This window comes from Pelecanus crispus, chromosome 13 (assembly GCF_030463565.1).
Source record: "Pelecanus crispus isolate bPelCri1 chromosome 13, bPelCri1.pri, whole genome shotgun sequence".
NCBI lineage: Eukaryota > Metazoa > Chordata > Aves > Pelecaniformes > Pelecanidae > Pelecanus > Pelecanus crispus.
The window spans coordinates 17389524-17410831 of NC_134655.1; the positions used below are offsets into that span (position 1 = coordinate 17389524).

At 40.6% G+C, this 21308-nt stretch overlaps 1 protein-coding gene across 1 annotated transcript in view; it reads right to left on the minus strand.

Annotated features, from left to right (window-relative positions):
* FGF13 (fibroblast growth factor 13) overlaps window positions 1–20988 on the minus strand; it is a 117142-nt gene extending 96154 nt beyond the window's left edge. Inside the window, exon 1 of the mRNA XM_075720568.1 lies at window positions 20823–20988. Coding sequence (XP_075576683.1) covers window positions 20823–20988 — 166 coding nt within the window. The remainder of the gene's footprint in view (window positions 1–20822) is intronic.
* Between the last annotated feature and the right edge of the window lie 320 nt (window positions 20989–21308).

The following is a 21308-nucleotide window of genomic DNA, read 5'->3' on the forward strand; positions in this document are numbered from 1 at the left end:
TTAACTAAAAGCACATACTCTTTACTGGTCTCACTTATGGATCAGGCTCTGCCACCTGTGCCAACCTTTCAAGAACGATTACACAGTGTGTAAGCACGGTATCTATGCTATTTATTTCTGCCACAAGTAAACACAGAATGATCCTCACAGCCATCCTGAGTTGAGGCTGCAAACGGAACAAAATGATGTCAGGAAAGGAGACAGACATCTTGCCAGGTGGAAGGAAATACTGAAAAAAGGGGGCATTTATGGCATTCTTTAGGTATGAAGTGAGCAACAATTTTAAGGAGAAGCAGCATCTTTTAGTATGAGTTAAAACCACCACATTTTTCTACAAGCCATGTCTTATCCATTATGGTTACAACATCACTAATATTACGCTACAAATGTATTAGAAAAGCTAAATTGGATAAAGTCATCACAGCAATACATTCTAAAACAAGAAGAAAAATAAAAACACCGAAGGCCAAAACATTACAGGTTTAAGTAGAAAGGGCAGAGGAACTTTCTCCAAAAGCAAGGGTCCCATAAGTTCGCCATAGCATAGACTATATTTTCCTCTCTTTTGAGCCTTGTTCCTTGGTTCCTTCCATCATGCTGCCCTACGCTTTGTCCCAGTCAGGCATTGCTGTAAAACTGATTCACTCTCATGATGCCAAAGAGGTAGGTTCTCAGGAGAGCTCTGCTCCAGTGTGGACTTTCCGCTTTGATCCCCCAGGGATCTCTGTAGAGGTTTCCTTTGGCTGCTTCCCCGGTTTTACTCTGAATTTCATGAACATATGAAGCCCAAATTACATGAATCAAAATTTCCACCTGGCATTGGCGGAAAAAATCTACACGTCTTGTGCCAATGGGCTACAAAATTACAAATGCCCTGCTTCTCTCAAAAACAGGATTTTGGTTTTCTATAGAGATTCCTGAACCTTAAGGACCATTTCTGTCCATGTGAGTTGCACTTCCCTCTGGAACTTGCACTTTGCCTTTCCACCACCAGCGTTACAGCCCACTGGTGACCACTAACCACAGTGTTTTAAGTCCTCTGCTATTCCCCTTCAGCAGCAGCAGTTCAATATCCCATTTCCTCTCTTTGGCTTTGCTGCTGAACAGGCAATTTTTCTCCAGTAACTTCTCATTTTTTTCCCCGAGTCAGCTTGCTGCAGCATCTATCTGAGCAGTCATTTACTATGGAGTTCTTTACTCCTAAGCTTATTATCTTCCATTTATCTGCATTGAGCTGTGCTGCCCTATTACAACCCAGATACTCAAAATTAATCCTCCTCATGTATCAGATTAAATTGTTTCTCATTATCTGCTTGACTCTCAATTCAGTACCATTTGTAAAACTAAAACCTACTTTTCCATATTATTAATCAAGACATTTTTTTGTGACAAAAAGCCATTGTGTCCCAATCTGAATAATCTAAAACAGTTCAAGTAATATTTCTCCTGCTAGCCAAATTTGAATGTTTCCCTATTTTTCTCTTCCCTTCCTCCTGAAGTCCTACTCTTTAATCAGCATTTTTAAATATGTATTTAATGCATTTAATGCATATTTCTGTAACCTGTAATTGCCTCCTTATATCCAAAGGTTCTCAGTGATCAATATTTTACATGATCAGATCAATCATAGCACATGCTGCTCTCTAGGAGCCCTAATAAAACAATTTCCTATTGCTTTGTTAAAATGGATTTAACAGGCAATTTCCTTACTTGATCACTAGCTGTACCAGCCTTCCTTTGGCCTTATAGTTGTATGTTCATTTATGCCAATTTCTTAAACTTCATTTTGTTGCAGATTGGAGGGTATGGGGTGTCAAATCTGCATAATTTTAAAATGAATTGTCAATCATCTTACAATTTGCCAATATCTGAATTCCATTTGATAACAAAGACAGTAATATCCCTTTAGTAAATACGCATGTTTCCCCACTTTGATTAACTGCCTTTAATTACACCACTCCAATTAGTTACTCATAATTCACCACACCATGAAATCTGAAACATATGTGGCCTCTTTCCCTGACCCTCCCTGCCTTCCCATCTTACATAACCCTGATCTAAATGCAACTTCATTGCTTGGGAGGTCTCTCTTGGGGCAAAAAGAGCAACACAAAGGCTAAGTCTTCTTCACATGCCAGAGACGCACAGAGAGGAGTGTACCAAGACAGCAGGCTTGGAGGAGATAAGAAATGCCTCCTGTGGGCAAACCTACAGGAGATTTCAAGGGCCACAGTATTCTGATAACATTCCCTGTACATATGGCGGTCTGTAATCATAAGAGAGTGTGATTATGACCTTGGAGACAGGATAATTCTCAAATTATAAGACAGATAAGACCTGAGTTTGAGAAGCCATTAGGGAAAGCCTGCCAATACCTTTGCTCTCTGACTCCAGAACGTACAGGAACATTTTCTGAGCATTAATTTTATACTCATGATTCCCATTCCCTCCACTGTATTTATCCACTTTTAAAATGGAGGAGAAGGGAAGAGGAGAAATAAAAAATGACACATACTTGAAATTTAATTCAAGAATGGCTTTATTCCAGAAAAGAACAGCCTTGGCTTATTCAGTCCCTCAGTTATCAAAAAACACTTCAGCCCTGACTGAAGGGCAAGTCTGTCTTTTTCTCTAGATACCTCAGCACAGCAGGACTCTTACTAACACACCACCCCCTTGAGCATTTCCTAGCCCATTGCTTCTGCTGACAGACCTCTGCAGGCAAATGAATGGGTTTGAAATCCACTGACAACAATTTTCCAAATTTAGGCTCATGAACTAATTCATGGAATTAGTTCCCTACTAGAAATAATTCCCTACTGGGTCCCAAATGCTTTTGGAGTAAACTTCATTAAAAAACCCACCCCAAACCTAGACTAGTACTCAGGGGAGCTCTCCAAGGGCACTGCCGCAACTGGCCCAAAGGCTGCACACCTTCCCCGTGGGTGGGGAAGCCACAGGTGCCCCCCACTGTCCCCCCCTTCCCTGTGTAATGCTGGTGTACACACTATCCTTGGACAGACGCTCTGCAGCTGTAGCAAGTGCGGTTTGGGGAACATTCCTTTTACAGGACTCCACACAAACCAATTTTCCATTAACATAGCACGCTATTCTATGCATACTTCATCGAAAATCTTTATGCTTTTCTTTAAATATACCAAAACCCAGTCTGTCTCAAAAATACAGTTAAAATGCGGATAAGACAAAGGAAATTTTATGGTAAGTGAAGATGATTGCATCAAGGATTTTTCAGATTTTCTAGTTTGAGAGGAAAACAGACCACCAAGAAAATGACTGCATCCTGAAGATGAGATAACTTTCAAAGATATATATTGGAGTCAAACAAAGTGCTGGGCTTAATACGACAGTCTGGAAGAGATTCTGTGGCCTGCATTATTCAGATGATCTACTGTCACTTCTGCCTTGAGTCATGGCAGCCCACTTACTATTCAGAAACAAATAATCCTCTCAGGTTTGAAATCCAAGTAGAAAACTTACTACTGCACTTTGTGGGTGAGGTTAGCTCCATGCTTCCTTGTAGATACCATAATATCTAATACTCTTCTATGCAGAATGCTGCTCAATTCATATACAATTCATGCACAGAAAGATCTTTTCTCATTGCTGAATTCCCGCCTCCTATTCCTTAACAGGAGACATGAACTTACAGCACTTATTAGAAACTTGGCACTATTCAGCTCTTTTTACACCTAGTTACAACACCTCTGCATTAATTGTCCTAATCAAGCGATTTTGCCATGATGAACAATTTGATACACTGTGCAGAATATCTAACCTGGTCTCTGCATTGACATTTTCCTTCATTCACTATGAGAAGGAAGAACACACTTCTGACTTTCCCATTATTCAACACTAATAGACTTAATTATAGTATAGAGGCTACAGAAAAAATCTCAAGACTATCTTAAGCCATTTCACATATTTGTTAATTATTAAGGAAACACACAATCCAATTACACCTGACTTTTATTTGCCCTTAGTGCAAAGGGAACTAAAAGGTGATGTAACATTCTTAAAAAAATAACTTAAGGTCACTGCAAGGCTCCTTCCAACCATCCAAATGTGTGAATGACCTAGTACAAGTAAGAACCAAGTCTATTACTTTAATGAAATCACATCATTAAGTGGAAATACACCATCCTGGGACAACAGCAATGAATCCTGCAGGGTAGCCTACCCAGTCAATAAACTTTGAATCTTCTAAAGCTGAAACTATGCCAGTGCGAGTCAGCAAGCACAACAGTCTCTTCCCTGTGAAGAGGATGTTTGCTAGTGTTTCTGCTCATTAATCTTGTAAGTTTAGTTCACAAACCTGACAACCAAGGAGGAGACATGACCACTGTAAAACACAGGAATTACACTGATTTTTGGATTTTCCTACACAGTTTAATTTCCTAGCCATTCCTTTGTTTATAATTTGTACTTGGTAACTCTATTTTTCATTGATGCCCTTCTCTCTGTCAAACACTGTCAAACTGAACACACTCTGCAGAGGTATGAGCAGAGGAGACTTTAGAGAAGATCTTTACCTGCATTTGTTTATATGCAATATAACTTGAACTTACTGATTGAATACGTGTATGGAAACATAAAATTTGGCCACCCTTTACTTGTGAGATGATTATTTGTTAGCAAGGAAAGAGACCAAGAGATTTCACTGGTTTTCATGACTTCGGCCTCCAGGCAGAAGAATTTTTTTTAGAGAAAAATGTGATTTTTTTGTCTAGGGAAAGTGCTTTTTAGTCCAAGGAAAGCTACCTCTTTGGGTAGAGGGCAATTAAAAAAGTAGACTTCTGCATCAACTATTAACATAACAAATAGCTTTTAAAAATAACACAGATGGAGTCCTCCTATGCAGAAGGAGCATGAAAAACAGACTGATCAGTTCAGGCTACACTGAATGTAATACATGTATTGCACTTCACTTCCTTGCCCTGCAAACAAATGCAAGAAGTGAAATGGCATCACAGGGTTGCCCTGAGAGGACATGTCAAGGGATTGAGCTATCTGAACTGTTAGCTCTTTTGCTGAGATGGACAGACAATCCATGGATTCTATTCCTCAATATCTGAAGTTTTCCAATATGCAAAGCCCTGACTCATGCCCAAACTACACCTTTCTCTAATATTCCAATAGTTTTCTCCATCATGTTGGAAAAAGTCTCACTTCTTCTACTAGTTCAGTCTTGTTGAAGATGACAGATACCCTGTAAGATATGTTGATATATTAGTCTTCAGAGAAATCTTTAAGAGGGAAAGGTTTAGAACAATTTTGCAAGACTAGGATAATTTCCCAACTTGGCCTCTAGTCTCGTTATTACAAAAAATGCAGGATGAGATGGCTTATAATGAGGAACCTCTATAAACCATGAAAGGAGAAGTCCACATGGGAAGATTCCAGTAAACACTCCTGCAAATGCGCAGGAGACTTTCACATGGTTACAGAGGAAGCAGTGACCTGCTCCCACAGATTCTGAAGCATTAAATATGGGTGGTGGCTGTAGCAAGCCACCCTTCTAGCTGCATGTCCCCTAGACTAGGAATTTCCTCAGCAGAGAGGAGCTCAGGAAGTACAATTAATAAAAGTGATTGAGAGAGAGAGACTGTGCACATCCCAAAGTCATCTCATAGCCAGACACCATTTAAGAACACAGATTTTAAAGCCAGTCTAGTTTCAGATTGTCTCAAGTTCCTAATTATTTTCAGATTTCCCAGTATCAAAGCTGGAAAGCAGAATAGGGAATCCATAAAATTATATTATCAAAAAAAAGAGAGAAGAGCAAAAGAAACAAAAAAACCCCACTTTATACTTTTTTCCTCAAAGTGTTTTTCTGGCTTAATTTAGACCCCAAATGGAAGTAATCAATTTATGCAACGCAAAGTTGATAACAAAATATGACCTATGCAATTATATGGCACATTTGCACAGTCACACCCCTTTTTTGGTGAACCACATTTCTCTTTTAACAAAAAACAATTTTGAAATCAATTCCTTCCTAAGTCTGCAGGATTCATGTTACAGACACTCTTAAAAGCTGCAGAAGACATGGTTCCAGGTAAGATCTCTCAGTGTTGTGCATATGGATTTCTTCTTGTTCCTCCAGTCTCCCCTCATTCGTTTTTTAATAGACTGATGAGAAGAAGGGCTATTAGGAGTAGCTGAAGCAGGCAAAGCCATTATCACTTGTTCTTTACAGGACCTTCACTGCAGCTAAGCTTAATGGAGTGGCAGAGGATTCCTAGAACATTTGGCAGCACTACCTATAAAATCAACCTTGAGTATTTAGTCTCTCAAGAAGTTAGAAGAAAGCATTAGGAGCCAGGTTCTCAGCCAATACTCACTACACTCCTGCAATCCCTCCACTTCACAGTTTCAAGATCCATTGACTCCAAATGGGGCAATGCCAATTTGAACAAGTTATACTACACAAGAAATAACAAGTCTTGTTATTACAATGATGGAGAAATCAGACATCAACTCACCCATACTCTAACATTGTCACCACTAGATTTTTAAAGACCATAAAGAAGCCCTAAACTATTTGTGAATTTGCTCAAAAGTACCAACTGCAAGAACCAATCTGTTTTGATCCTTCCCTGGAGTCCCATCCTAAATCAAAGCAGTACAACTGAACCTTTTAACTAAAGTTTCCTTTCTAACCAACCTACCGCAATAGAAGTCTTTTGAGAAATCTGGTGTGTGAGCTTAGATTTTGCATGCTTTTCCTTATAAACCTTGACTTATGGATTATAAAAAAAAATTCCTACAGATTTGTGTCCTTAAAAGTAAGTGTTCATCACAGACATCAACTCCAGGAAACTGAAAAGCTAACACTATTTTACTGGATGCTCCTTCGCCAAGTTCCTCCTGCCTCCCAGCCAGAATCCTTGCCCTAGAACTAAACAGAGAAGGTAGACTTCTTAGAGCAACAATAGATTGAGCTCAGACACCAACTCAGAGGGAAACAGAATGACTCATGAAACACAGGTTATACAGCAAGATTGCTAGAAATAAAACAAGGAATGAAGGTAGAGAGCTGGCACTTGAATAAGAAACAGCTCCTATAAGAGAGGAGAGCTAAATATAGAACTCCTCTGCAACACCAAGTTAAGTCACCGGTGCCTTTCAAAGGTATGTGATGAAATCTTTGGGGATGTATTACAGAACTCAGACAGTAAGTTAACCTGAAGCCAACTACCACTCTCAACTGCATCCATCCCAGGATGACTGAATTCCAGTTTTACCCATAAATAAGAGCCTGGCCAAGGGCTTATGAAGAAAAACGTCAGCAAGCATCCATCTCAACATCATTCTGTTGGAAACAAGCTGACTTTAAAAGTTGGCAATAAAACTCCTCTAAAAAAAAAAAAAAAAAAAACAGAACCAAACCACCAACTCCAAAACACACCACTAAAAAAAAAATCCTGGCAGGAATGTTGGGTTTGTTTTGGTTCATTTTTTGGGTTTTTTTTTTTAAACGATGTCCTTTTGAGACATTAGCTTTTAAAAGGCACATTTTCAATTCTGTTGAGGCAGTACAAATTCTGCTATAGGAGAGATTATATCAAGAACAAATTGTCATAGTGCTGCCCTGTGATTTTCCTCAGTTAGTCTCTTGGATGAACAATTATGCACATATTTTCATTTGCATGTGCAAATTAAAGAATCTGACCATAAATACACTTGATCAGATATAAACTGGCAGCATTCTAGAGAATTCAATGTATTTCATTAAATATATATAAGTTGAGGATATGGACAATTACTTGTGTGGTTGGAATCTACTGTTTAGATTATTAAATCATTTCATGCATATGAGGGTATGTACAGAGCTGTGAACATGGAGCTAGAGAAGAAGCTGCTGTGCTTTGTGCATCTGGCTGGTCAGTTCATGGGGTCAGATCTTCACAGGGTGAGGCAGAACAACCCAAGGAGAACAGACCATGCTTCTCTTGCAGTGTTGGCATAATAAAGATGATGTTACTCAAAACAAAGTTGCAGCTGAGTAACTAATCTGGTTTTCTTTGGAGATCTGTCCTCTCCAGGTCATTTCTCTCACTTTCAGGCTTCCATCCAGAAGAGGATGGAACTCCAACTCCTCTCCAATGCAGTAGCCTTCTAACTCTGTTGGAGCTCAGGGACCCCTCTCTTTTTCAATTCTGGATCTCGCCTGCAGCCAACAAGTTCATCCAAAAGCACGCTGCTCACCTGTCCATACCACCAGCTTCTTAACCACTCTCCTAGCAGACTTTTCTTCCCTATCATCGGGCTCACCTTCTCCCACTTCAACCTCTCCTCCTCAGTACCACAATGCCTTATCGTTCAAAAAATGCCCTCTCCTCCTTGCTGCTCTTTATACCTGTTCTCCAATCACTGTTCGCTGCCCTGCTCAACCCATTTTTCATCTTGATCATTAGTCCACAATTATTTGCAACTTGCTTTCAAATTAATAGGAATGGGGAATAGAAGTGTTTTTCAGCAAATAAAAAGTACATTTATCTTCAAAATTGTCTTCAGTGGACATGACCTATCAACAACTCGGAGTTCCCAATGGTACCAGCCTGCACAAGCTGAGCATCTGCTGACATTATGTCCTGATGATGTTCTCCTGTATCTGAATTTGAAAGAAATACTATTTACAGGCAGAACAGACATCCTTAGGAAAGCATGTACCTTAGTGTGCCAAAGAACAAACAGCCAAGAGAAATCTCCACAAGAGAAACGGCCATCCTTTAAAACAACCTAGTAATTTTGGTTAGAAGGTCATCACTCTTAAAGAGGAGGAGTCCACGTTAATTCAGGAACCTTTTAGCAATCTGCTTAGTCTTCCTCAAGGCTAATCAGCATGCCTTGAAGGTAGCTGGCTCAGCAACCTAGCAGACAAATGATTTTAAATAACCTCCCTGTCTGTTATTCAGAGAGAAACTATCATTGGGCAAAGGAATTTTTCAAGCAGAGCATCCATCTGAATTTTAGAGAATATACAATGTATTTATTATTTAGAGAATATAAAATATACTTCCACTTGAGTAGCAATTGCATATCATAAAGAATATGTTCTTCAGCACCAGCAGGAAAGCTTGTTTTGACTCAGAGCTTCCCTCAACTTTGAAATAACTAGCACGGTATTTTTTTAATATATCCAGAACGATATCATACTGACTGTACATTTCACTGCACTTATTATTAAATGCACTACATGAAATTCTTTTAAGTTAAAATAGTCATTTCCTAAACATGCTCCTTTGTTATTAGTACAAAGACCAGCAACATTTCTCACCATTTTTACATTTATCTAATTTAATATCCAAGTGATTTAAGAAACTGCCTACTTGCATTTGGCAGCTCAAGTCCCATTCAAATTTTTGCTTACTACTGTTTTTACAGTGTATTTAATCTGAATTTATCATAAAAAGGCCAGGCAGATGAACTCTACTGGGTTAATGCTGATAGCTCATCATTAAAAGAGAAGATCCTATGTGAAGCTTAAACGTTTTTTACTGACAATATTTGAGAGGCACTAACAACACTTGATGTCAGCTTTGCCACTTGTCTGAAATGAGAGAAAGATTATACTCACCAGAGGTAAGAGCAACTAGAGAGCAAAACTCAGTCTTCAACTACTGACTCAAACAAGCTGGAGTTGCAGAGGAAGAGAAACAGGAGCAGGCACCAATTAAGCAAAGGCACACAACTGAAACAAACTCTGTATTTTTAACAACTGTTGCAATTAGGTGTCATATTTGGCATCATCTGTTGCAAAACAAAAAACCATATGACTGCTCAGAGGAAGGGCGGGTTTAGAGAAGAGACTGACATCACCACAAACGTGGTTTATGCTGTTAATGCCTTTTTCAGAAGATGGAAAACTTAGCACCATATTCACAGCAGTCCCAGACTCGTCCTGCAGATGGTCTTCATGACAGACTCTTTCTGCAGCTCCATCTGTCTTCGCAACATTGAAGTCAAAGTTGGTAAAGCTTCCAAACCAGTGATGTCCATGAGGGCAGGCAGGAGATACGAGTGAAAACACCCCTATTCCTGAAGTCTCCAGCCCACAGTTTACTGTCACCAGAGCCCTCCATGCCCTCAGAAGTCTCATGACAGTTTATTGATGCATCTTCAATGGATGCTGAAGTACCAGCTCGCTGTATGGAGTAAGTTCTGCTGACTCGGAGGTATAAATACTTTTTCACCTTCTATAGCAGACCTTAGTTTCATCCTCTAAGGATGTGAGGCTCTAGGGCGAGCTAAGCTTCTAACCTTCTCATAAATGTTGCAAGGAACACAGCTGAGGAATGAAATGTGCCTCTCCCACAAGATCCAAGGAAAGAAACCCTGAGATAGGCATATTGTAACAAGACAGAAAACCAAGCATAAGGAGGAAGGTTAAGCTGTTATTTAGAAAATATTTGTTAAGAAACCCAAGCCTCAATCACAGCAATTAAGAGGAATCAGGACTGGACTACTTGATTTGTCTTCTGTATGGGGCTCCAGCAAAACAATCAAGATGCTTAGATATTTGCATAACATTACACTCAGTCACCACTCCATACACAGATGCTTTTCTGACTTCTCTATGCCAAGGGCCACACAAAACAAATTAAAATCTGGCTTAATGATGATTGCACAAATCTGAAGAGTGGCCACTAGATTTTTATTCTGTTGTGAGAGCTAAATTTGACCAGATAGTGTAGAATAGTGAGAACTATCACAGCTGCACCAATAACCTTTCTAGAAGGGACTGTTGTGTAATGTGAAATGTCAAGCGTGAAAGACAGCTGGCACCTAAAGACTTCTTGTGCAGTAAGTTGCATATGTTCTTCATTTTTTCCCTTGCTAAATCAACATGCAAGAATTATTTAGTGCACTTGAAAACTGTGGCAGACAGCTTCAGATCAGGAGTGTGCAAGATGCCTGAGAAAGGATTTCTCCTTGTTTCCAAAATGCACCATCATTTTCTTTACAGCAGGAGTTCAAGGAACAGTGCGTCACTTGAAGAGGATGTACAGCCATGTGCTGGATACACCTCTGCAGGTCAGAACCTCTGCAGGTTTATGTCCCTTGTAATCTTTAGGGTTTAACCAACATTTTCTGTAATCTCAGTCTTTCGGAAAAAAACCTCATGTGTCTGTCTCAGTGTTTTCAAACACATGGTAGAAAGAAACAAACATGCACACTGGGATCGATACCAAACAATCACCTGTTCAGTCTTCCCGAACACCATTGCTTGATTGCACACCTTTCTGTCTTGGAGGACAAGAGCTGGCTTAAAAGAACATGTGCAAATATTTTGCACTATCCTACAAAAGTTAGGGGTTTTTTTAAAGCATATAAGTAAAATCAAAGAACTTGTACACAGCAGGAAAACACTGTAGATAGATACCAGGGGGCAAAAAACTGAGTATGAAACAGCCTGAGCACTGACTTTTCCCAAATACTACCAAAAAAGCATTCAATAATTTCATGTAAGTGTTCTAGGAAAACTCTGGTCTTTTGCAATCTTTGGACCTCTGTTGTGCTCACTGACGTCTGGTAAAGCTTCTTCAGTTTCTTTAGCTTTACGGGTCAGGACACTTAAAAGAGAACAAACAATAGAGACAAATGTACTACTGCCAAAAGTTAACCGCTTATGCAATCATAAAAGAACACTAACCCATGTTACTGCATAGCGTGCTTACGACATACTTGAAATAAAATGCACTGCTCTGCAAATTCTTTAGCTTTGTTCTGAAAGCATCCACAGCTCTGACAGGGCAGTATCCAGAACAAGGAGAAGCATAAAAGAAAGAAACTGAGTTGAGGGAGAACACGGAGACCAGACTGAGTTTGAAGTAAGACTGCCTTCCTCCTCCTTTCCAGATAATCCTAGAGGTAAGGAGTCTGCTAGACTTTCTGATGAACCTCGCCATTCATTGTGGCTTCACTTTTGCGCACTGAGAGGTATCAGCTGCTGAAGGCCCAGACTGCTGATGGAATGAAGAGCAGAAACTCCTGAGTTAGATATGGGCTGAGCCAACCCTGGAACTGCAAATCATAGACATGCTGCAACATAATACTGTGAGTTACTCAAGCTAATCATCCCTGAGATTACCGACACCATTGCACGGTGCTGTACTGGGCTGCATAGATGTGGGACAGTAGTTAGGGGATCTCTGCTGCACCACACAGACATGCCTAAATGCTTTTGTGAGTGCCTTGGGAAAGGAGACAACTCTCCAGTGAAAGCTAAAAAGTTTCAGAACTCCCTGTTTCTGGAGTTGTCGTAACCTAGAAGAGCATGAAAAATTTGGCGTACTCCCAACCCAAAGGCCAATATTTAAATACTACAGATGTTACCACTGATAAAGGGTCTTGCAATAATTATGATGGGCCATGTAGTTGAATAAGGTACAAAGAAGAACCTTCATTATTAATAAAGAACTACATAATCTTATTTAAAATGAGGACAGATTGAAGAGCAAAGTCTGATGCTTTCTCAGGAGAGTCATGGAATGAAAAAGTAGCCAGACAGAGGCCTTCCTCCATACAAGGAGCACTCTTCGAAGCTCTCAGAGTCCTTTAAAGATGAGATCACAAAAGAACATCAGTGTGACTCATTTGGTCTAAATGTCCTACTTCAGATATGCTAAGTGCCAGATACTGTCTCCATAATGAATATTTATTCTGAGAGGAGAGCAAAATAGCAAAAGGCATAGATAAAAGATATGCCTTGGAGAATACACAGGTAAGGTAAGAGATAAGAGTTCTCTTCAGGCTGTCATGACTTGTCCAGTGGTGAGGCCAGCTACAGCTCAAGAATTAAAACCCACTGTCTTGCAATAAAAGTGCTAAAACTGCTCCTAAGCCATTACCTACTTAAACTTCTCTGATGCTACAGAGTGCAAATTTGGCTAGCAATTACACAGTTCACAATTACAGCTGCACCTTTGAATTTTTCCACCAGGAAAACCCAGTTCAACAAACCACTTAATTTCCAATTTGTTACTTGTGGCCAGGTGAGATGGCAGATAAAAGTACTGTGAGAGCTCTTAGTGCCTCTCCTGGTGTATCTATTACCTACGGACTCAGGACCACCGACTTGATAACTCCGTGAGGACAGTCACCCAGAAAGGCAGGTCTGCATACGCTGGAAAATCAGCGCCAACTAGAAGGTTGAAATGTGACCGTTCTTTACAGAGGTCAGGAAACACCTGGACACTAAAGAAGTGTCTAGCAGCAAAAAGAACACAGTCCAAAAGGGACTAGGGATTCCATAACAGGTGTACACACAAAAGTACGTTATAATGGTAGGTTTGATCAAGGACATAGTCTGCAGAAACTTAAATATCAGCTGACTTAAGTATCAGCTCCCCTGAAGAGTGCTGGGTAAGAAGCGACTGCAGGGTGAGCATCAGTCCATCTGTGCCGGACACCAGCTGTATTCCTCCTCTGTGAGCTGCTGGCCTGGGCAGCAGCCTGGTAAGAGCAGTGGCACTGTTCAGTTTGAAATCCTTCTTCCTATCAGAAAGAGGGTGCCTGGGCCACCTTTATTCCTTATATTTTATATTCATTTCCTCCAGCTACATTATTCTAAAGATTTAAGTCTGGCAAACAGACTAAGGTGTGCACCCTATTTCCTGGACTGAGAGGTGGGCGCATACACAGTGAGAAGGATCTTCCAGCTGTAATCCTTATTTCGGGTCGCATTCAGCTGACAGCAAGAGCCACAGACCCTTGAAAAAGTCTACTTTTTCAGGTAGGTAGGAATAACCTGGTAGGTGTATTAGTTAAAAGGAATTAGCAAAGCAAATCAATAGGATGCAGGAATCACGGCCATGTATAACACACTGATCTCCAAGCCTCTCAGGAGCTAAGTAAAGCTCTTGCACTGTGTCCTGTGAGGTGACAGGTACATGTGAATTCAGGAACAAAAGAGATTTGCAAGCCATTTGAAATCCTATATTCAGTGACTTTTCTTCAAAAGCTCAAATGCCTCCCTCAATATACACTTTGTAATCATTGTAACACCTGCTGACAGAAATGTTTTATCAACAACTAGATGCCTCCTCCTCAAGACTTTAAACACTGAACCACTACCTTATTCTTTAAATCATGTCCAGCCACCTTAAAAAGAGATGTTTTTTATAAGGCAGCACACAGCTGGATGTGTAAAGACTCAGCATAGAGCCAAGTAGTTGGTGAAAAGTAAATAAAGTGCAGACAATGAAAGAAGTGGTAGAGGATAACAGTTTAGGGTAAAGCTAAAATAGGAGCCTAATAACCTGTCACCATTTATGCATTGCCTGCTAATGCTGGCTGCTCCCGTCCCCCTGTCCTCTGTCCCTCACCACACCACCCTAGCCTTCCTGCCGCAGTCAGAACTGGGCTCACCTAGGGCTGAGCCATTCATTAACTCACACGGTAAGAACAGAAGGCATTTGGTGGCGGAGCTCGACGAAGCACAGGTCAACGCACAAGCACGTGGTGGGAGGCGAGAGGAAGGGAGGGCTGGAGGCAGCCAGCAGTTCAGCTGGCACAGGCTGCTGCAGAGCCACTGCCGAAGAGAAAGATAAAACCCTCATATTTTAAGTTTAAATCTATGGAAAAATGCTGAAGTCCCAGCTCTGTGATATTTCTGTACGGCTAGAAGTGTCACACCTCAGAATCTTCCAAAGATAATAGTTAAATACCTAGTGCTCAGCTGATTCAGTAGGCAGCGTTATTGTTACCATGCTGATGAGATGCCCTAAAAGTTATGAGAATCAAGTTCTTTGCTTCCCTCTTTATAATGGGAAACATTAAATTTCCCTACTGCACAGCAATGCTATGAGAACAAGCATGTTCAATCATGAATGGTTGTGGCAATAAGGACCATATAAACTCCTAAGGGAGTAAGAAAAGAAGAAATCAAATTAAACTCTGTGAGGGGGTTCTGATCTCATTTGCAGACAAGTAAACACTGAGTAAATCTTGGACTTTGGTGGAATTACTCTGGATTTGCACTGTCTGAGCCTGAACCCAAGCCAGGCCCAGACTGCGTTGAGGTAAGCTCATTAAATACACCCCAACCCCTTTGACTCTGCTGGGAGCACTCACGTGTTTAAAGTTAATCGTGTGCTTAAAGGCTTTCGAGGATCAGGGCAAGAGGGCTCAGCCACTTACAGGACTGAGCTATTCTGCTTTATGTACTAAGCATCTGAAGAAAATAAGAGTGCAGTTGTCACCACTGCCTCCCAATGCCCTAAAATAGAAGGTTATCATTTAATCACTCAAGTCAAAGTCGGTTTCTCTTTGGGGGAAAAAAGCCATTATAACAGTGGCAGTTTCAGACCTTTGGCTTTTATGGTCTATGTCATTCCTTTTAGATCATCCTTCACTACAGATATGGTCCCATAGCTGCCAGCAACTCCATGTATATCCAGACAGATGGGATTTAGAGCTTATTTTCATTTAGTACCGGACAAGGCTCAGGCATTGCTCATTGCTTCTTCTTGCCAGTGTCAGGATTCAGGAGAGAAGCAAGGTCAAAGCTTCATGTTCCCCACAGGAGGACCCGAGAGCAGCAGGCAAAAGCAGAGGCAAGAACAAGGTTTTGCTGAGGGAAAGGGTGATGATGAGAGCACTGAGGGCTGCAGGGCCCAACACCAGGCAAAGCAGACTGCTCGCCCTCTCTCTTCCCTCCCTGGCATGAACTGCTCCTCCAGGCCAGACAGCTTAGCTGCAGCAGGAAAGTGTTAAATACTCCTGTAGGCAAGAGCCTTGGCAAATGGGATACGAAATCTTCACTTTTCACCTCCACTGAAAGCAGAAGTCATGATGAAAAATATCATGGAAGATTAGGAAATGTGATTAATTTAGTATCAAGGGACCATAACCCTGATAAAGTTTATAAATAGGATCACGTAACTTAGTAGGAGCCCCTATTCAATGAACCAGTGAGTTCCTTTCAGGCAACCGTTGGTCCAGATTAAATCTGAGGTTGAATGCACCTTCAGCGCAGATGCTAAACCTCCTCACTGGTGTCTCACAGCCAAGTGTGTCAGGTCATCTCAGGCATGACCAGCACAGGTGAATGTACCCATGTTTCACACAGCTCATCTTTATTATTCCCCACTGGAATATAAAGTCTTTTTCAGTTCTGAACAATATATAAAGTTTAAAAACCTCTCACAGTTCTCCATGATTTCAAATACAGGTTCTCCTCCCCCTTCCTCTTTCTTTTTCTCCTCCAAAATGCAGAAATGCACATGTATTAACATAATTAAATGAGGGAGCTGGGCTAATAGGACTGATTTGGTCTAGAAGAAAAGCATATAATTAGAGTGCCAAATAACAGTACTATCAGTCGTGACACAATGCTTGGAGCACCAAAGGGACATTCAATATGACAACATAAAGGCTCTGAATTTCTGCTGGTGACAAAACTGCGTGTGCACATGGAGTAGGCAGAGGAGCCAGCCTCCCACATAAAGCGCTTAAATGTCCTACCTTTTCCTCGCCCCCGGGACTGGCTCTGCCAGTCATCCCATTGCTAGGGATGAAGATAACAAGCCATTGTCAAGGGCAACCGCAAAGCTGCTTGTTTCACATTAGCATCCTTAACATTTTCTATCTAATCAGATTTCCTGTTGGTTGAGGAAAGCTGCCTTTCCTTATTACCAGCTGCTATCCCAGATTTCCCTCTCCCCAACCCCAGTACATATTTTGCCATGCTCGCCTGCTTTTCTGTGTAAAAAGGTTATGTGTGCCTGGAGGGAGACTAAATGTTACTGGGGAAGGAAAAGAAAAAAAAAAAGAAGGGCAAAAAACCCCACATGAAAACAGAACTGTGGGCAAGAGGCCAAGACTCTTGATTATGTGACTGTGACTAACCAATGGGTGTTTTTAAAAAACATTTCTCTCATTATATTGCCTCCTCTGGATGTAATAATACAACTCAAATTAGTTTTCCAGGAGCAGACTTCTTTTTAAGCAACCATGTTTTAAACAGATAGCAGCAGCTTATGTTTAAACTATTTAAGAGAACAAATAGCTGCAAAATGTACTTCAGATGGCCCTTCTCCTGCTAGCAGTGTATTCTTGGCTTGCAGGAAGCTGCAAAAACACCCTGTATTTTGCTGCTGCTTGGATGTAATTGTAAACAATGCACAATGCCCACAGGACCTAGCATCCAGGTAAGGATGTCAGGTCCGCTTGTTTTATTGCATTTGAGAGATCCATGACATTGTAAACTGTAGAATGACTTTGACACAACAAAGCTGGAATGATGCAGAATAAAGCAGTAGTTCATCTTTTAACTTAGCCCAAAGTTTCCCATAGCATTAGGAAAGGCAGCATCCTATCTGAACTGCGATCCAGACTGACAGACATCACCCTGCTGGCACCAGACCCACATGGAAATTTCCACATTTTGGGAAGATAATATTGTTGTGATTTCCTATTGTTCTCCTCCTTCCTTCCACATCTAACACTTAAAAAAAAGACTGTCCTTGCTCTAGTTACTGGACCAAGGACCTTCTATATGTCCTCCAGGTTGATATTAAATGTACTGGCCCTGGACATATTCTGCTAAGGTGTATTTGAGGCATATGGGTGCTGTGAAAAATGATGGTATTGCAAGCAGGCAAGTAGGGTGTCAGGCAAAGAACAAGAAACCATGACAGGTTAATTTAGAAAACATGGATCTAATTTTCTCATTCCTTCTCTTGCTTTTAGAAATGGGCGTGAGATGAGAAATGATGGGCCACCTGGTTCAGATACCAGAGTGAGGTGGTATTTAAGTCTTTCAGGAAATAGTAGAACATTCCCCAAACACCCCTACAAAAAGCCAGAAAAATCTTTTACCTGGTGTCATCGTACATGCCTAGGGGGTTCAAATCCTGAAGTGTTAAATGAGGTACCCAAAGCATTAACCCTGTATGAAGGTGGTTAAAAAGTGCAGAGAAGAAATCTAAGTGAAATATTTAGACAAACAGTTGCAAAGTTAGAAACGTAAGGATTTACTATGTTTTCCCATGTCATTAGTCAACAGATAAAAAAAGGTACATTTTTATACTCTCTGCGATCTTTCAACTCTGCAGTTTTCCATAAAACTTCCATTATGACATTTTACTCGAAGAGGTTTCCTAACAGCTTCTTAGTTGCTGTACTTTCCAGTACCTTCAAAAATGTGTAAATTATGCTACAGTAACAGGTTTAAACACTTATTTTCATTCCTCCTCATAGCACAATTGAGCTGTTAACTGCTGGGTTCACACTAGAAGGTATTCAGGTAAGGTTTGTTTCAGCCACTCCATCAACTTCAATGGACTGTTTTAGTGTTTGCACTGAAAGCACAGTTCAGATCATCTAATACCCAAATTTCTTCAAGCTTCATGCCAACAAACCACTGCGGATGACACACATCAGTCTTTCAGTGGGTCTAACACCATTGCCAGGCAACCCACAGATTTTGAAGAAAAAGACCAATGCAGCCCAGGCAATAAGCTGCAACAGAGGCTAAAAGGACTCCTAAATGTGTATTTTCCCTCTCATGCTAGAGGCAACATCTTTCACAGAAACACATATAGAAATCACGCAACAATAAAAATTGAAACCCCTATGAATTCCCATCAACTCAGATGGTTGTGGTATAATTCAATATGGCCATAGCTTCTTGTGTTTTTTTTTTTTTTTTTTTCAGTAATGCAAAATTCCTGGAGGAGTGGAGGAGGGATAAAAAGGGGAAAGGGAAGAGATATTCATCCTTGTATACTGCAGGAGAAGATGAAAAGCTTTCCTCTTAGAACTAAACATTTTCAGTAAGAATGATTAACAATATTCCTTCCTCCATGGCGTATGGTAACACAGCTGTTGTTGGAGAGAGAGTACGTAGATTTATGGAGGCTCTAAGAAGAGCAACTGTTGGCTTCCAGGCAACAATACAGCAGAACTGACGCTCCCCAGGTCTTCACTTCGAGCCTGCACCTTGCAAGCCTCTCCCAGCAGATCCTGAATTCCTCAACATTGAACCAAACCATGCCCCCAGGAGATTTGCACTTTGGAGATAAAAGGCCCAACACAACTCCACTTCCCTTGTTCCTCTTGAACGTTACCTGCCATTAGCATGTAAATTGCTGATTTATTCACTGAAAATGGTCAGACCTAGCTAAGAGCTACTCCCCAGCAGGAATCCAGCTCCCAGAACAAGTTCTACTGAAATGACCATCAGCTTCTGCTAGAGTTCCACATAAGCACAAAAAAAAAGTGAAATACAGCACGTGAGTCAATGATGCCAAGTTTAGGGCCCTTCTCTTTATGGCTCACATGGAACCTTTCATTTCACCAAATATCACTTGCCAAGGATGCTGAGCACCTCTCGTAACTCAGCTGTCATCATATTCCTAGAGGAGCTTGACATGAACAGTTCTGGGCTCATAATTTACTCATGAGCAACACAAATCCTGACAGATGACAGTAAATTCATTATATTTGCTAATCCAGAAGAGTGGTATGGGATTCACTTTTCCTTCGTGTTTATTGAGTTCAGAATTATGAAAACACAACTCCTATCAAGTCAGCCCCAGAACTGAGAGATGAATTAGGCTTCGTGTTTTCAAAACCCAATTTTAATATTCAGTTAAATCACCACTGAAATAAAAAACCTCTCTCCACACCTCACACCAGTGTTTGTGTCAGACTTAATAGTTCTGGTGAGATGACAACAAAATGCTATTTTAGTAAAATACTTTCTAAATAAAAGACACAGAACTCCCAGAAGTGGTGCAAAGAACATTCATGCAAAATCTGGGATATGTACCGGGAGAAAGCAGTTGACTGAAATACTTTGGGCCCATAGTGACAGCTCAGCAACCGATGCCCATCATTACAGAGAGAATAATACAAATGATATGCGAGAAAAGGCTCCAGCCCGCTCACTTTGCCGTTCCTGCAGACTCAATTGTGGTAGAATCCAGCCCTGAATATTTCATCTTAAAATACATCTACCAGCAGTAGCATTATTTGCCTTGGTGGATACTGGAGCTTATGCAAAAAGTAGAAGGCTTACCATGTGCAATATGAGGCAGTAATGCAAAACACATATGGAACAATAAGAGAAAATATTAAAAAAATATAATTTACAATAGCTTAATCTTACGTACACTAGACGAACAAGTTAAAGATACAGATACCTCATTAGTACTTTCATATTAGTAAACACAGCATTAGAAGAGACCATACCTTTGCTTTATCTGAAAAGGAAAACATTCTACTTATTTTTTTGCTGCTCTGCATGCATTTCATTTTCCAAAATGCAACCAGGCGTGCATTACATACAAACTTCATCCTGCTTCACTGAAGTACAGCTGTCATGAGCATTCTCTAGCACTATGCAGAAGCCTTATGGAGTGAATGGTGTTGGGGATAAGCTGAATCTGAGTCTAAGTGCCATATTTTCAGCAGAGTGCAGCTTCAAAAATGTTACTTGAAAGAACCAACTAGGAATTGATGTTGTTTAAGTAGCAAGCAACTTTTGGCAGCCAAAAAAGGGCAGTGTGTAATGATGAGAGCTGAAACAAACAAACTTTATTTAAGAAAAAGCAGCGTCACTTTGCTTCTTACCTAGAACGATACTGTACATGGCTTATATTATAGTGTCCCGTGATAGCTGAATCAGACACTAACAGGCAAGCAAGGAGGGACATGGAGTGCATCACGCTTCCTGCATCAGTTGCACTACACTGACACAGGCTGGAAAACACACAGCACACTCTAGGGACATACATGGAAAAATAAAAATAATAGAAACAAACAGAACATGGATCCATAGTGCCACAAACCTTCTGGCTCTGTGTTCTCTTTGAGGTGCACTTGCTTCAGTGGGCAGCAGAAGATTTCGTGACACTTAGCACGAAAAGGGGACTCTTTTTTCTTTAATTCCGCAGATTGGATCGAATCTTGCCGTAACATAATGTACTCCTGTGTGCCAGGGGGAGCGTCATCCATAACTGTGGTCACCACATAACAAAATGAACTCAAGTTAGAGCTTGAGGAAAGCAATCTAGAGAATTAAATCAACTACATAATGTCAGGGTGGGGGAAAGAAAGGAGGGGAAGAAATGTTTATAGGAAGGAAAATAAAATTTAAAGTGTAAAGTATCTTAGTCATGGTGGTAGAAGGATGGGGAAAACATTTACTTTTATAAACAACGCTTCTCATAAACATCAACACTTTAAATTGTTTCATGCAGCTTTAATAAATAGTAAAATAACACCCTGCTCCAAAAAGCAACAACAAAGTTCCCTCCTATGTCTTTGCTTTATTC